Source organism: Polypterus senegalus, chromosome 3, assembly GCF_016835505.1.
Source record: "Polypterus senegalus isolate Bchr_013 chromosome 3, ASM1683550v1, whole genome shotgun sequence".
NCBI lineage: Eukaryota > Metazoa > Chordata > Cladistia > Polypteriformes > Polypteridae > Polypterus > Polypterus senegalus.
Window position 1 is genome coordinate 184,041,405 of NC_053156.1, and position 17,053 is coordinate 184,058,457.

At 38.6% G+C, this 17,053-nt stretch overlaps 1 protein-coding gene across 1 annotated transcript in view; it reads left to right on the forward strand.

Annotated features, from left to right (window-relative positions):
• LOC120526634 (kinesin-like protein KIF13B) overlaps positions 1–17,053 on the forward strand; it is a 655,733-nt gene that overhangs the window by 509,484 nt on the left and 129,196 nt on the right. The window contains exon 32 of the mRNA XM_039749796.1: positions 4,444–4,497. Coding sequence (XP_039605730.1) covers positions 4,444–4,497 — 54 coding nt within the window. The remainder of the gene's footprint in view (positions 1–4,443; positions 4,498–17,053) is intronic.

Genomic DNA, 17,053 nt, shown 5'->3' on the forward strand with positions numbered 1-17,053 from the left:
AAGGTAGAACAGTATACAGTAAGTTTATGGGGCATTGGGATTTTTTTTGGGAACAGATCAGACATGTTCTGCCATGACGGGGCACCAAGGTGTTGGGGAGGTGTATGTGTAGGATAGATGATTGTTTAAACAGGTTTAGGACAGGACAGGTTTAGAATTGTACATGAAGGAATAAACATTGTTTCCCAAACTAGTATGTGGTTTGCACTTTGATGTTAAGATTGATTTTCTCATTAAAGGAGTTCATAAATTCTGTACTGCTAATGTCTGCTGATATTTTGCACTACAGTTCTGAATTTCCATTTGTTAAATTAGCCATTGTTCTAAACAGTACACAGGGATTATTATTATTTTAGAATAGTAGCCTGAGCAGGCTTTAAGGAGAGCCTTTTTTATTTTTTAAATAAACTTTTTAACAAACTCTATCCATGCAGTTCAAAAGACCTGCAGTTTTTTTGCTCTCCATCTATGCTCCAGTTTTTGACACTCTAATTTAAGAGCTCGAGTGCTATAATTAAACCAGGGTAATTTTCCATGTGCTTTGATCACTTTGGTTTTAAGGGGAGCACTTCATCCAAAGAATATCTCAAGGTCATTATATAATTTAATGTTAGCTAATCAAAATTATTTCCACAATTAACACTTGGCTTTTTCAAAATATCTATAGATTTTAAGCAGAATTACAATCTAGAGGTCATGCTGACTTTTTAATATGTGAATGTACTAATTGGGGCAATACCAAATCAAACATAATTAAAGTGATCAGAAATAACTTCATTTAATGGAGTAATACTTAAGTTATAATGAAATCTACTGTGTGGTTATGATTAAGAGTTGAGCCATATCTGACAAAATCCCACTAAATTTAACAAATAAGTAAAATATTTGCTTTAATGTGTCAGTTTCCCTGTCGATGTGTACATTAAAATCCCCCATCAGCACTACATGATCATAATTTATAGCCAAATCAGATAAAAGGTTGCCAAATTCAGTCATGAACAATGAATATGGCATTGGTGATCTGTAGACTAACACTGCAATTGTGCTGGAATGTGTTTTAACATTTAATATGAATACTTAAAAGGGTGTGAATTCCCCTGAATTTTTAAAAGCAATTTGCATTTTGTTACAATGAATTATTCCATGAGAGGTTCCATCTTTCTTCATAAACTAGTTACACTCATTAGCATTAGTTTTATTGGCACAAGCCAGTATGAAGGTCAGCTGCCAGGGGACTTTAGCTGTTTGAAGAAACTGAGGGCTGAGTTCAACAGTCTCCCTGCAAACAAGAGAGGGTTTCATGTGTCTCACTATGCAAAGAGACAACTTCTTCTTTCAGCTGCTCCCATTAGGGGTTGCCACAGAGGATCATCTTTTTCCATATCATCCTGTCCTCTGCATCTTGCTCCGTTACACCCATCACCTGCATGTCCTCTCTCAATACATCCATAAATCTTCTTTTAGGCCTTCATCTTTTCCTCTTGCCTGGCAACTATACCCTTGGCATCCTTTTCCCAATTTACCTAGCATCTCCCCTCTGAACATGTCCAATCCAACACAATCTTGCTTCTCTTACTTTGTCTCCAAACTGTCAAACCTGAGCCAACCCTCTAATGTATACATTTCTAATCTTGTCCATCCTCGTCACACCCAATGCAAATCTTAACATCTTTAACTGTACTACCTCCAGTTCTGTCTCCTGTTTTTTGGTTAATGCTACCCACTCTAACCCATATAACATAGCTGGTCTCACTACCATCCTGTAGACTTTCCCTTTCACTCTTGCTGATACTTGTCTTTTACAAATTACTCCTGACACTCTTCTCCACTCATTCCACCCTACATACACTTTCTTTTTCACCTCTCTTCCGTAATCCATGTTACTCTGTACAGTTGATCCCAAGTCTTTAAACTCATCCACCTTCGCCAACTCTACTCCCTATATCTTCACTATTCTACTGACCTCCCTCTCATTTACACACATGTATTTTATCTTGTTCCTACTGACCTTCATTCCTCTTCTCTCTAGAGCATTTCTCCAGGATCTCCTCAACCTTCTCCCTACTCTCGCTATAAATCACAATGACATCAGCAAACATCATAGTCCACAAGAACTCCTATCTAATCTTGTCTGTCAAACTGTCCATCACCACTGCAAATAAGAAAGGGCTTAGAGCCAATCCCTGATGTAATCCAACCCCTTTTTTGAATGCATCCATCACTCCTACCGCAGACCTCACCACTGTCACACTTCTCTCGTGCATATCCTGTACAAAGTTTACATACTTATCTGCCACTCCTGACTTCCTCATACAGTACCACAACTCTTCTAAAATCACCCTATCATATGCTTTCTCCAGGTCCACAAAGACGAAATACAACTCCTTCTGGCCCTCTCTGTACTTCTCCATTAACACCCTCAGAGCAAACATCACATCTGCTGTGCTCTTTTCTGTCATGAAATCATACTGCTGCTCACTAATCATCACCTCACTTCTTAACCTAGCTTCTACTACTCTTTCCAATATCTTCATGCTGTGGCTCATCAATTTTATCCCCCTGTAGTTGCTACAGCTCTGCACATCCCCCTTATTCTTAAAAATTGGTACCAGTACATTTCTTCTCCACTCCTTAGCAATCCTCTCACTTTCCAAGATTCCATTAAACAATCTGGTTAAAAACTTCACTGCCATTTCTCCTAAACACCTCCATGCTTTCACAGGTATGTCTTCTGGACCAACGGCCTTTCCATTTTTCATGCTCTGCATAGCTGTTCTTACTTTCTCCTTCCTAATCCATTGCACTTCCTGATTCACTATCACCACATTATCCAACCTTTTCTCTCTCTCTTATTCTCTTCATTCATCAGCCTCTCAGAGTACTCTTTCCATCTGCTGAACACACTCTCCTCACTTCTGAGTACAGTTCCATCTTTATCTTTTATCACCCTAACCTGCTGCACATCTTTCTCAGCACGGCCCCTCTGTCTAGTCAGTCGTTACAGGTAATTTTCTCACTCCTTAATGTCCAAACTCATACAATTCATCATATGCCTTGTCTTTAGCCTTGGCCACCTCTCTCTTCACCTTACACCTTATCTCTTTGTACTCTTGTCTACTTTCTGCATTTCTTTGAATATCCCACTTCTTCTTTACCAACCTCTTCCTCTGTATACTCTCCTGTGTACTTCCCTATTCCACCACCAGGTTTCCTTTTCCTGTTTCCTCAGTCCAGATGTCACACCAAGCACCCTTCTTGCTGTCATCCTTATAACTTCTGCTGTCGTTGCCCAGCTGTCTGTCAACTCTTCACTGCCACCCAGTGCCTGTCTTACTTCCTCCCCAAACTCAACCTTGCAGTCTTCCTTTTTCCACTTTCACCATTTGATTTTGACTTTGCCCTCGCTCTCCTCCTCTTCTTGATCTCCAATAACATCCTATAGACCACCATCCTATGCTGCCTAACTACGCTTTCCCTTGTCAGCACTGCAGTCTTCAATCTCCTTCAGATTGACCCTCATGCATTGGTTATAATCCACTTGTGTGCATCTGTCTCCACTCTTGTATGTCACCCTGTGTTTCTCCTTCTTCTTAAAATACGCATTCACCACAGCCATGTCCATCCTTTTCAGAAAATCCACTATCATCTGACCTTCTTCATTCCTCTCGTAGCTTTCAAGTAGTTTTTTTTTTTCTTAGTGCACTTCATTTACACTTCACTTCATCCAACTCATCCATCCCTCGCACGCCCAACTTTTGAGGCATATGCAGTAACAACATTCATCACACCTTTCATGTCCAGTTTCATAATCATACTGTCTGACACTCTTTTCACCTCCAAAACATCCTTCACATACATTTCCTTCAGAATAACCCCTACCTCATTTCTCCTCATCCACATTATGATAAAACAATTTCAGTCCATCTCTGATCCACCTGGCCTTACTCCCTTTCCATTTCGTCTCTTGCACACACAATATATCAACCTTCCTCTCCATCACATCAGCTGACTCTCTCCCCTTACCAGTCATACTGCCAACATTCAAAGTTCCTGCCCTCAGTTCCACTCTCTTTACTGCCAACCCCAAACCCCATCCCCCTTCTCCTTCTTCAACCAGCAGTAGCCCAATTTCCGTTTTTAACCCAGGCCTCGACCCGTCTGGGATGGAAATGGCAAAATTTTACACTGGATGCCCATCCTGATGTAACCCTCCCCATTTATCCAAATTATCCAATTAATAACAAAAATAGCATTTTCTTTTATATATTATACTTCATTACAACAAAAGTTATGTACAATTTGTGTAAATCTAAAACAAACAAGTTTTATATAACAAATCTGTATACAGTATATTTTAAAATTGGAATTTCACAAAGCAAACTTGATTACTAGCTTTAGTGATTTTCTATTCCTATTCTGCATATTTTTTTTTTGTCTTTTCAGTTATCTGGAAGCCATATGGATTTGTTTCCAAATTACCGATTGGAAGATAAAAAGGTAAATGTAAATACATGTAACTTAAATTCATAAAGTGTGTATAACAATATAAATAAACATACATTAGACAAAATAAAGAGTGTGGGTTACATCACAGTGACGCCTGCAAACGTAATGAACTCTAAGCTGTGACATGCTTACAGTATACTACATCAGAGTAATTTGCCATACAGCATAGTGATGTCTTGTTAACCACAACATGAAATCCACCATTTGACCTTTTTCCTTAGCATAGTGGGGATATTGGGATAACTGTTTAATTTTTCAGGACTCCTTGATTATGACTGTCCATTCACCTCTGTCTCTCTTGGCACTGCAAATGAAATAGAACACTATCCTTGTTCTGGCCTTTTAGAAGGCATGGGAAAGGCACTATATAATTAAAAATGTATTATTACTATTAATGTACAGAGTGGGTCATGACTGGTCTGTTCACTGCAAAACAGAAAGGATTTTGTTATATAGCACCAGTTGTTTGCCTTCAGTGGAAAAGTTTCTAAAGCTCCACAGGCCCAAGGTCTTCCTCATTTTATCTAGTCTCTTATCCCAGGTCATCAGGGCCATGCCTTCCCCACTGTTATAGATATCATCATGGTGAAAAACAATGTTCAGCTTCACTGAGTTGTAAATTGCCAAAAACATCTATTAAATTCAGAATACCTTGCCACCATGCCTCTGAAAAGGATGAATGTTTAATAATTACATCCATCAACCCAGGGACATGCCCATTACAGCAAGCATCAGGCATGAGGCAGAAAAAAAATCCCTGGATTTGGCATCAGCTCACTGCAAAGTGAATACAATCATACACATACACTAGCGTCATTTTAGCATCACCAAATTCCCAAACCTGCATGAGTTTGGAAGAAACTCCAGCAGGGAAAACCAGGGACGTAGCAGCACTACCGTTCCACCACAGTGCCATGTGTAATTATTTTTTATCTTCATTTTTTTAATATTTTTATTGATTTTATTATATTCATTTCATACAGATCAGTTTTTGTAAAAAATAGGACTGAAACAAAACAACCCAAACCCCACCACTGAGAAAGAGAGCATGGCCAACAGAGTAAAACTTAAAGCTGGACAAAATACATAAATTGATGAGTTTAATAGGCAGATAAAAAAAAGGAAATGCGAAGAAAATTATTTCCTCAGTGCTTTAAGAGATTATTCTAAAATATTATTGATTAGATCCTGCCAGGTTTTGAAAAAGTTCTGCACTGATCCTCAAACTGAGAATTGAATTTTTTCCAACTTCAAATAGTATAAAACATCAGTTGCCCACTTTCTTAAAAGAGGAGAATTAGGATTCTTTTAGTTTAGTAAAACAAGTCTGTGTGCCAATAGTGTAGTAAAGGCAATCACAGTTTGTTTGCCCTTCTCCACTTTAAGCCCAACTGGAAGAAAACCAAACACAGCTGTTAACACTAGAATTACCAGAGCCTACGAAAAATCTCGTAAATCCATCCCACCTTAAATCGCTTTTTAAAATCGTTCACAGCTCTCCACCAGCGTCTTTTGTCATCTAAATGTGCTGATAAATTCAGGCTCCAAGCAGCTGGCTATTCCATCCCAACACCGACTTAGAATGTGCACAAACTTCTCCCAGCTCATGCCTTGATTGATTTTCTGGGAGTGAAGTTTTAGAGTGGAAATAATAGATTGTTGTTTGGAACACACACATTTCATGTCTGTTCCGTTTCTACAGTAATCTATGTAAACACATTGTTAAAACAGAAACTTTTTTTATATTCTACTAGTAGATGACAAAATGTAGGCATAAACTATATAATGTATGAAGCCTGAAGTATCCAAGAAATACTTTCACAAAAGCTACAAATCTAACACAATTGCGCTTTTATGCAAAAATATAACTGCAGAAACAAAAAGCCACCTTAACATGCGACATTGACACCTGTTTATTATGACTGCCTCCGTGGCGCAATAGAATCAGCTGCTGATTGGGAATCAAAAGGTTGTGAGTTCGATCCTGCACCACTGTTTTGAGAAGTAAACTGCTCTTAGTCTTACTATTTTAGAATAAAAACATACATTTGATTTCAGTCATAAAATGAATTCTTCAAAACATTGAATGTTATTTATTTGGCACGGACATGCTCAAAAAATACATGTGTAATGCCACAAAAAGTGCATGCAGACATGTCCATGCCAAATAAATAACATTCGACGTTTTGAAGAAATCATTTTATGACACGATTTACCTTTATTTATTTACTTACTTCCTAAAGCCTAAAGTCACAAGAAATGTGCAGAGGGCATGCTCAAAAATGTGTGTAATGCCACGAAAAGTGCCTGCTGACACTGTAGCATGCAAGCAATGGTATGTGCATTCTTGCTCCGATGTAGAAGGGAGCCGAGTTTACCTCTGAAACAGCAGTGTCAGATGCGGGGGTGGGGTGTGTTTGAGCTTGTGAACGCGGCTGAGATAATAAAACTGACTAAAAAAAAAAAAAACAAAGCTAACCTTTACAAGTATCATAAATTACACCGGCTGTTACAGACTTAAATCAAATGTATTTTTTTATTCTAAAATAGTAAGACAAAGAGCAGTTTACTTCTCAAAATGGAGTGGTGCAGGATAGAACTCACGACCTTTTGATTCCCAGTCAGCAGCTGATTCTATTGCACCACGGAGGCAGTCATAATAAACAGGTGTCAATGTCGCATGTTAAGGCGGCTTTTTGTTTTTGCAGTTATATTTTTGAATAAAAGCGCAATTGTTGTGTTAGATTTGTAGCTTTTGTGAAAGTATTTCTTTGATACTTCAGGCTTCATACATTATATAGTTTATGCTTACATTTTGTCATCTACTAGTAGAATATAAAAAACGTTCCTGTTTTAACAATGTGTTTACACAGATTACTGTAGAAACGGAACAGACATGAAATGTGTGTGTTCCAAACAACAATCTATTATTTCCACTCTAAAACTCCACTTCACTCCCAGAAAATCAATCAAGGCATGAGCTGGGAGAAGTTTGTGCACGTTCTAAGTCGGTGGAGGGATGGAATAGCCGGCTGCTTGCAGCCTGATTTTTATCAGCACATTTAGATGACAAAAGACGCTGGTGGAGAGCTGTGAACGATTTTAAGAAGCGATTTAAGGTGGGACAGATTTACGAGTTTTTTTCGTAGGCTCTGGTAATTCTAGTGTTAATAATTTAGGAGGGATTGTGACACCAAGACGTCTGAAAGGCACTTAAAATTTTTTGTCCAGAATGGTGTTAATTTGGTGCAGGCCCAAAGCATGTGACCCAGTGTGGCTGGGACTTGATTGCAGCGTTCGCAGGTTGGATCTTGCCCTGGAAACATTTTGGACAGTTTTAAGCAAGACAGAGGTTCTCGATATATAATTTTAAGTTGAATAATTGTATGCTTTGCACATATGGAGCGTGAGTGAATTCTCTGCATTGCTACCTTCCACTCCTTTTCTGATATGTTGAGTGATAGATCTTTTTCCCATTGTCCTCTTGGATCTTTGAAAGGGAGGGAGTGTAAAATAATTTTATATATTGCAGAAATGCTGTCTGAGTGCTCCAAACTGAGCAGTATTTTTTCCAGCATAGAGGAAGGTGCGAGATGAGGGAAATCGGGCAGGTCCTGTTTGACAAAGTTTCTAATTTGAAGATAGTGAAAGAAATGTGTTGCAGGAAAGTTAAATGTGGAATGTAATTGTTCATAGGATGCAAAGATGTTGTCTATATAAAGATCTCTAAGCAGTTTAATCCCAAATGTTTTCCAGATATTAAAAACTGCACATGTTTGTGAGGGTTGAAAAAGGTGGTTCTCATGCAGAGGTGCCAGACATAAAAGATTCTCCATCTTAAAAATTTTTCTACATTATTTCCATATTCTGAGTGAGTGAAGCACAGTTAGGTTATTAGTATATTGTGATAACTTGCATTTATTGGGGCACAAAGTAGGGAATATAAAGAAGTACTGCAGGATTTTATTTCTGTTGCTGATCAAGCCTGTGTATGTTCATCTATTTGTGTCCAGGTTATTATAGCTTGTATGTTTGCTGCCCAGTAATAAAACTAAAACTTGGGTAGAGCCATGCCACCTTCTGACTTAGGTCTTTGTAGGGTCGCTCTTTGGATGCGTGGTTGTTTTGAGTTCAAAATAAATGAGGTTATGGTTGAATCTGTTTGCTTAAAAAAATTATTTATTGATATATATTGGAATGTTTTGAAATAAAAAGAAAAGCTTGGGAAGGATATTCACCTTAACAACCTTAATTCTTCCAACTAGAGTGAGATGAAGGGTTGACCGTCTATACAAATCTTGCTTAATTATTTCCATACAAACAGCGAAATTTTGTTGATAAAGAGCTTTATATTTACTTGTGAGAGTCTGAGAGTCCTTCAGGTGCCTTTTGGCAAACTCCAGACGGACTGCCATGTGCCTTTTACTAAGGAGTGGCTTCCGTCTGGCCACTCTACCATACAGGCCTGATTGGTGGATTGCTGCAGAGATGGCTGTCATTCTGGAAGGTTTTCCTCTCTCCACAGAGGACCTCTGGAGCTCTGGAGAGTGACCATCGAGTTCTTGGTCACCTCCCTGACTAAGGCCCTTCTCCCCCGATTGCTCAGTTTAGATGGCCGGCATGCTCTAGGAAGAGTCCTGGTGGTTTCGAACTTCTTCCACTTACGGATGGTGGAGGCAACTGTGCTCATTGGGACCTTCAAAGCAGCAGAAATTTTTCTGTAACTTTCCCCAGATTTGTGCCTCAAGACAATCCTGTCTCGGAGGTCTACAGACAATTCCTTTGACTTCATGCTTGGTTTGTGTTTGAACTGTCAACTGTGGGACCTTATATAGACAGGTGTGTTCCTTTCCAAATCATGTCCAATCAACTGAATTTACCACAGGTGGACTCCAATTAAGTTGCAGAAACATCGAAAGGATGATCAGGGGAAACAGGAAGCACCTGAGCTCAATTTTGAGCTTCATGGCAAAGGCTGTGAATACTTATGTACTATACATGTGCTTTCTCAATTTTTGTATTTTTAATAAATTTGCAAAAATCTCAAGTAAACTTTTTTTCACGTTGTCATGATGGGGTGTTTTGTGTAGAATTCTGCGGAAAAAATTAATTTAATCCATTTTGGAATAAGGCTGTAACATAACAAAATGTGGAAAAAGTGATGTGCTGTGAATACTTTCCATATGCACTGTATATACAGTACCATATCATCTGCATATAGAGAAATTTTCTGTTCAAGTCCTTCTCTGATAATCCCCTTTATCTGATAAGCATTTCGACAGTGAACTGCCAGTGGTTGAATGGCTGTTGCAAATAGCAGTGGTGACAAGGGGCATCCTTGTCTGGTATCACGTTCTAGTAGTCTGAACAAATGTTGTTGATACAAACCAAGGCTTCTGGATTGGTATATAGTAGTTTGATCCATGCACAAATATTCGGGCCACACTCAAATTTTTCTAATGTAGTAAAAGGTAGTTCCATTCAATCATATCAAATACTTTTCCTGCAACGATAATATCTCTGGGGTGTTTGACTTTGTTGGTGAATATATTACATTAAACCGGTGTCGAAGATTGTAAGCTGTCGGCCTTTAACTCTTTTAGGGCGGGTGTCGACTTTTGTCGACAGGATGGGTTGAGGGCGGATGTCGACAAAAGTCGACATCCAGGGATAGAGGGCGACAATCAGCTGTTAATGGTGACAAAACTCATTGTCACGTCACAGGCATTCCCTCTCTGCTTGGAGGAATGTTAATCTCGTTGGCTCAGCAACTAATCCTTGCGTGTGCGTGAGTTGTGATATGTAAACAAATAGAAACAAAGGCAAGATGGCATCAACATCTCATGCGGGAGCGAAGCGAGTTCAAAAAAGAACATACTCGGCCGAAGAAATTTTGCGCATTATCGCGGAGTCGGACTCTGATTTGTCAGATTCCGATTTCTTTGATAGTGATCAGGAGATCGAGGAAGAAATTGAGGAGCAGGCATCAGCCGATCGGAGACCAGCCGATGCCACCGCAGCTGCTCGGCTGGCAGCTGGGCGCATTCGCGCTGTCGGTGCACCTACGGCAAGGACCCAGAAATTGATCCTTGGGAGCCGAAGTGGCTACCGGACTATACTAAAAGGCTCGGCTTGCTGCTGGACACAACCGATTACACGCCGCTGGACTATTTCAGGCTGTTTTTTCCTGAGGCAGTTTTTCAACTGATAGCTGATGAGACGAACAGGTACGCAGAGCAATTTTTTGATTCGCGGGAAGCGCTTGCTCCGCATTCTCGTTTTTCGAAGTGGAAACCCACAACCAAAGACGAGATCAAGGGCTTTGTGGCATTGCAGATAGAGATAGGACTGGAATGGCGATATAATTTCAGGGAGCACTGGTCCAAACGTACTTTGTCACCTGGTGACTTTGGACAGGTTATGCCCCGTGATAGGTACATGCTGCTGCAAAGCTTCATTCACTTTTGTGATAATGAGAAGCAAATCCCAAGGGGTGAGCAGGGCTATAACCCCATGTATAAAGTTCAGCCCCAGCTTGACATAGTGGAGCCAACCTATAAACAATTTTTTCAGCCTGCCCGTGATTTGTCTGTGGATGAGTCCATGATAAAATATAAGGGACGGCTTTTTTTCCGCCAATATATGCCAGATAAGCCCACCAAGTATGGCATCAAGGATTTTGTATTGGCTGAAGCAAGCACTGGTTTCTGCCTAAAAGTAATTACTTACACTGGTAAGCATCCATTTCAGAGGGAGAACTGTCCTTTGACAACTCAGGTTGTGCTGGAGCTGCTTCAGGGCTATGAACATTTGGGACATGTTGTGTACATGGACAATTTTTATAGTTCACCAGAATTGTTCATAGAGCTACAGAGCAGGGGAATTGGAGCTTGTGGCACAGTAAGGGTGAGCAGGAGACACATGCCTTTACAGTTGAAGCCAGAGAGGCTGAAAACGAAAAAAGGTGACAATCCTGTTTTCATGCGGGCGGATAACTTGGTGGCATTGACATGGCATGATGCCAATCGGGTGATTTGTATTACTACAGTTCACACCAACAATTTATGTGAGAAGGTAATTCGTTCTATGGGAAACCCAGAAGGTAGGAAGCTGGACAAGCCTGTTGCACTTGAAGAGTACAACTGTAAAATGGCTGGAGTTGATCGACTGGATCAGATGCTGGGGTCATATGCTTACGACCATAAGTCCACCAAGTGGTACCACACTGTGTACCATCGCATCTGTGAGATTGCACTCACAAATGGATATATATTATTCAAGCAGGCAAACAGTGACAGTACTGTGACTGTGGCAGATTTCCTCAAGAAGGTGGTGGACAACTTGCTGGCAGAATATGTTGGAGTGCCTTTGGCAAAGCGAGGAAGGCCATTACAAAGAGCAGTGCCAGACAGGCTGACTGAGCGCCACTTTCCTGCAACTTATGAGGACAAAAAGTACAAGCCTGACTGTGTTGTGTGCAGCAACAGATTATTGAAAAAGAGGCACCAGTGCAACACATATTGTAGGAGTGCAAAGTGGAAATGCACGCAATTCGATGCTTTGAGCATTACCGCACTTTGCAGGACTTTGCTTTGTGAAATTTACAGTATGTGAAATAATATGTTACATTACATATTATGCAGGCTCATACAAAATGCAAAACAGTTATGTTGTTCAAAAATAAATATTTTTTGTTTCTTTGATAAGTTAAACAATTGTTTTGTGTTCTTTTTGTAAAAAAAAAAAAAAAAGGTTTTTAGAAAAATATTCAGCCCTGGGAGAAAAGAAAAAAAAAAATTAGCCCTAAAAGAGTTAATAAGTTCAGTGTGATCTTGTGATATTACCGAAGGCAGCACTTTCTCCATCCTTCTAGCTAAGAGTTTGGAGAATATCTTAACATCATTATTCAGAAGTGAAATTGGTCTATATGATGCACATTGTAATAAGTCCTTATTTTGTTTAGGAAAGACGGTGATTAATGCTTAGCGAAATGTTTGAGGTAGAATTTGATTGTCTCTAGCTTCTGTAATAGTTGCTAATAAGAGGGGAGCTAGCTGAGTGGAGAATTTATTATAAAATTGTACAGGGTAGTTATCAGGGCCTGCTGCTTTCCCGCTTTGAAATGACTTTATAGCATCTAGTAATTCTAACAACGCCAAAGGTTTATCCAGTTCCTCTGCACTAAAAGTATCTATTTGTAGTAACTGTGATGTATCTAGAAATGCATTAGATTGTGTATTGTTGTCTTTAAACTCAGTAGAATATAAGGATTTATAGTAGTCTCTGAATGTGTGCATTATATTTTTATGGTCAATGATTTTATCTCCGTTTGTGTTGGTGATTGCTGGGATTGCATTGCGAACGTCTTGCTTGTGGATTTGTTGAGCTAAAAGCTTATTAGCTTTCTCTCCATGTTCATAATAATGATGTCTTGATTTAAAAATGAGTTGTTCAGTTTCTTTAGTTGTTAACAGGTTGAGCTCTGAATGTAGTGCCTGCTTTTTCCTATGAAGAGCCTCACTTGGACACCTGGCATGCTCTTCATCTATTCTAGTAATTTCGCTGGTTAGCTCTGGTACCTTATTGATTTTGAATTTATTTCTGTGGGAAAGTTATGAAATAATCTATCCTCTTAAGAAGGCCTTTAGAGTTTCCCAGAGTATTCCTGCAGATACTTCTGAGGTTGTATTTGTCTCTAGAAAGTAACTGATTTGTTTGGATATAAATTTTGTACAGTTCTCATCTGCTAATAGAAGTGGGTTATGATGTCATCTGTGAGATGAGTGTGTGGGGCCTAATGTGTTTAGCTCCAGGATCAAAGTGGCATGGTCGGAATTTACAATAGCGTCGTACTTGCAAGATTTAATCATTGGCAAGAAATTAACTATAAAGAAATAATCAATTCTTGAGTAGCAATGATGCACTGGTGAGTAGAAGTAATATGTTCTTGAGTTTGGGATTAGAAATCTCCGGGGGTCTGATAAATTGTGGTCAGTTAAAATCTGTGTAATTGTCTTTGCAGTGTCAGATGTCATCCCCCATGTGACAGGAGACCTATCTAAGAGTGGATTTAAAACACAATTAAAGTCCCCAGCCATTATAATTTTATGAGTGTTCACATTGGGAATGGATGTAGATAAATTTTGTATGAATTCCCTATCATCAACATTGGGTGCATAAACATTTATCAAAATCACTTTACAGTTAAATAAATTGCCCATGACAATTTCATATCTCCCTTCAGGATCAGATACTATATCTGATACCACAAACGAGAATTCCCACACCTCTAGTTTACTTTGTAAAGGTGGAATGGAACACTAGACATCTTTAACCTTAATTTCCAATTTTTTCACGAGATATTGACGTGAAGCTTATTGTTATGTTGGTTGTTATCATTATAAGGATTAAAATAATAGATTAAATATAGTTTGCTCTCTTTCTCTCCCCTCCTTAACCCCTACCCCCTCCATTTTTCCTCCCCATGTGAGGCTGGACCCCACTTCACAAAGTCCCAGTCCTCTGACATACCATGTGTAATTATTAACAGTATTCATTATTTAAATAAAGTTAACCATTTATCTGTAAAACATAATATAGATACTTTAATGCATTTCAACATGAAAGTGATATCAAGTATAAATCTAAGAATTCTATATTTGCAGACAGTTGGAATATCATACATTTAATGTGTTCTGTGTGGCAATTGTTGCCTGCTGCTGCTGCTGTCAGGGCAGTAGAAGACCCCAGAAGCACATAGTAATTAACAACTGGATCAGATTTAAGATGATGTTAATGATGTTCTATTTTAATGACAAAATAAACTGCAAGATTATTGTGGAAATTTCAAGATTAAACTCAAAGTTTCCACTTAATCACAAAGTAGACCTTTTCACCGTGTCCCTGATTTTTATGTCTGTGGCTCAAATACACTTCTGTATATTCTGATGTTGTTTTGAAGGTGCAAAAAAAAAAAGTTTAAATTGTTCTGTGTCTTTACAATGGGGAATATCCAACGCTTGAAAATAAAAGTACCACAAATACAATTGGATGTCATCATTTAAGTTTGATGATTTGCTTCACCACATCGAACCATTCATCCAACATCGAAGCACGCACATTGATCACACTGCACCCCACAATTTTTTCCTGTTACTGCAACTCATGCACGCGTCGTGTTAATTTCTGAGGACATGCTCGGAATGCGTGGCAGCCATGATGCGTCCTCATACGCGTTCGGAGCATGAAGTATAAACCAGCCATAACATTACTCACAGGTACACTAAGAAACACTGCATATATTTTTGTTTGAAATTGAAAGAACACTGATCAGTAAATTAACAAAGAGAGAACATGCGGCAAACCCAGTTTGGGTATGGTAACTGAATTCATGACACTTTATGTGTAAAACTGCTTGTTACAAAGCTTCAAAGTTATACTAAAAGCAGTGCTTAGAAATCGAGCAAACTTCAAGTCCCCTCATCAAATGCATCATTCTCAACAGAGACAAAACTGTGATCAGAGCTTGACTCAGGTAATGTAAATGACCAGACATAGACAGCTATATATATTTAGAATGGGCTAAAGCTCTATGTTTCACTCTATGTGGCTTAATGTAGGTGTCTTTGATAAAAGCAGATTCATCCGGTTGTGACATGCTGCTTGCCTCAGGGTATATGTGGGAAATCTCATATTTTATTACCGAAAGAGACCACACAACATGGAAATTTAGGATTAATTTGAATGAAGACACCCTTGGATATGTAAAAATACCATTATTGCTTATATTATATATCATTATGCTTATATTTCATACAATTTTGTCATTATATGAGAATTGTCAGTTTATTTCTAAATTAATCTAAATTAATTTGCATGTTTATGGTAGCTATGCAGTAAGATTAGGATTATATTCTGTCACTGTAAATTACCTGTTATTCTGGCAGGTTAAATAGAAAGTTACTCACACCTCCCAAATATTGTTACACAAAGAGAGTTCTTTTCACCTCTGTTCCAAGAGTGAGATCATTTTAGAGAAATGTGAAAAGAAAAAAGAAAGCCTACTATTACAGCCAAGTTGGTTTTCTGAAATGTTGAGCCTCATGCACATACAGTATTTTTCAGAGAGTATTGCAGTGTTAGCATCGGGCTTTGTGTTGGAACAATCTCTAGACACATCACACACACACACACACACACATACACCCAATTTAGCATCACCATGCCACCTAACCTGCATGTCTTTGAACTCTGGAAGGAAACAGACACTTATACAGAGAGCTTAAGCCACAAATCTTATTAAGAGACCCCAAAACCCCTGTATCTGCACCATGTCTACAAGGCGCAAGGTAGATTTTTCATAGAGGTGAACACTTATCCTTTTTCAATCTTTTCCTAAGTGATGTGATGACAGTGTTAGTTATAATTGTGAGTACACTCAACAGACATGATCCAAAAGCACACACTGCACATCTGGTTGCACATGTGGTTTGATGCCAGCTGTGATAAGTGGCTTATATTTTTTGCATTTATTGTTTATAATTCAAATGTCTGTGCTTGAAACACCTTGTGAACAGCAGATCATGAGTGTAAAATGCTTCAGGTGTTTGCATTTTCCTTAAAAGCAACTTATTTGATATTTCACATAGAAAAGAGAAATCAGTTTTGACAATTAAAATGCTTTGAGCCACTGATAAGAGATTTTCTGTAGTTAGACATCTGAATAAAACACTGTTTATTGACAAAGCACTTATTCTTTCATATATGCACTTATGCACTCTCATTCTTTGCTCATGCACTACTTGTGCTTAATACCATGTGAAGTCTAAAGAATGGTTCAAGCACAGGCCCCTTCCCCATCCTCCATCCTGTCTACAAATTGTCCTTTGTTGTGTTAGGGTTATAGGGTGAACCTATTCTACATTTTATACTCTTTTATTATGTAGACCTTAACAAAATGTCTCAAATCCCATAATCTTACCACACTGTCAGGTAATGTAGTTTAGTATTCCCCTTCCTTTTTAATTTTAACACCAATCAATTAGAGAGTAAAAGAACACACAAGAAAAAATTACTAATTTATTCATACAGTTAGGTCCATAAATATTTGGACAGAGACAACTTTTTTCTAATTTTGGTTCTGTACATTACCACAATGAATTTTAAATTAAACAATTCGGATGCAGTTGAAATGCAGACTTTCTGCTTTAATTCAGTGGGTTGAACAAAAAGATTGCATAAAAATGTGAGGCAACTAAAGCATTTTTTTTAACACAATCCCTTCATTTCAGGGGCTCAAAATTAATTGGACAATTGATTCAAAGGCTATTTCATGGGCAGGTGTGGGCAAGTCCATCGTTATGTCATTATAAATTAAGCAAATAAAAGGCCTGGAGTTGATTTGAGGTGTGGTGCTTGCATGTGGAAGATTTTGCTGTGAACAGACAACATGCAGTCAAAGGAGCTCACCATGCAGGTGAAAGAAGCCATCCTTAAGCTGCGAAAACAGAAAAAACCCATCCGAGAAATTGCTTCAATATTATGAGTG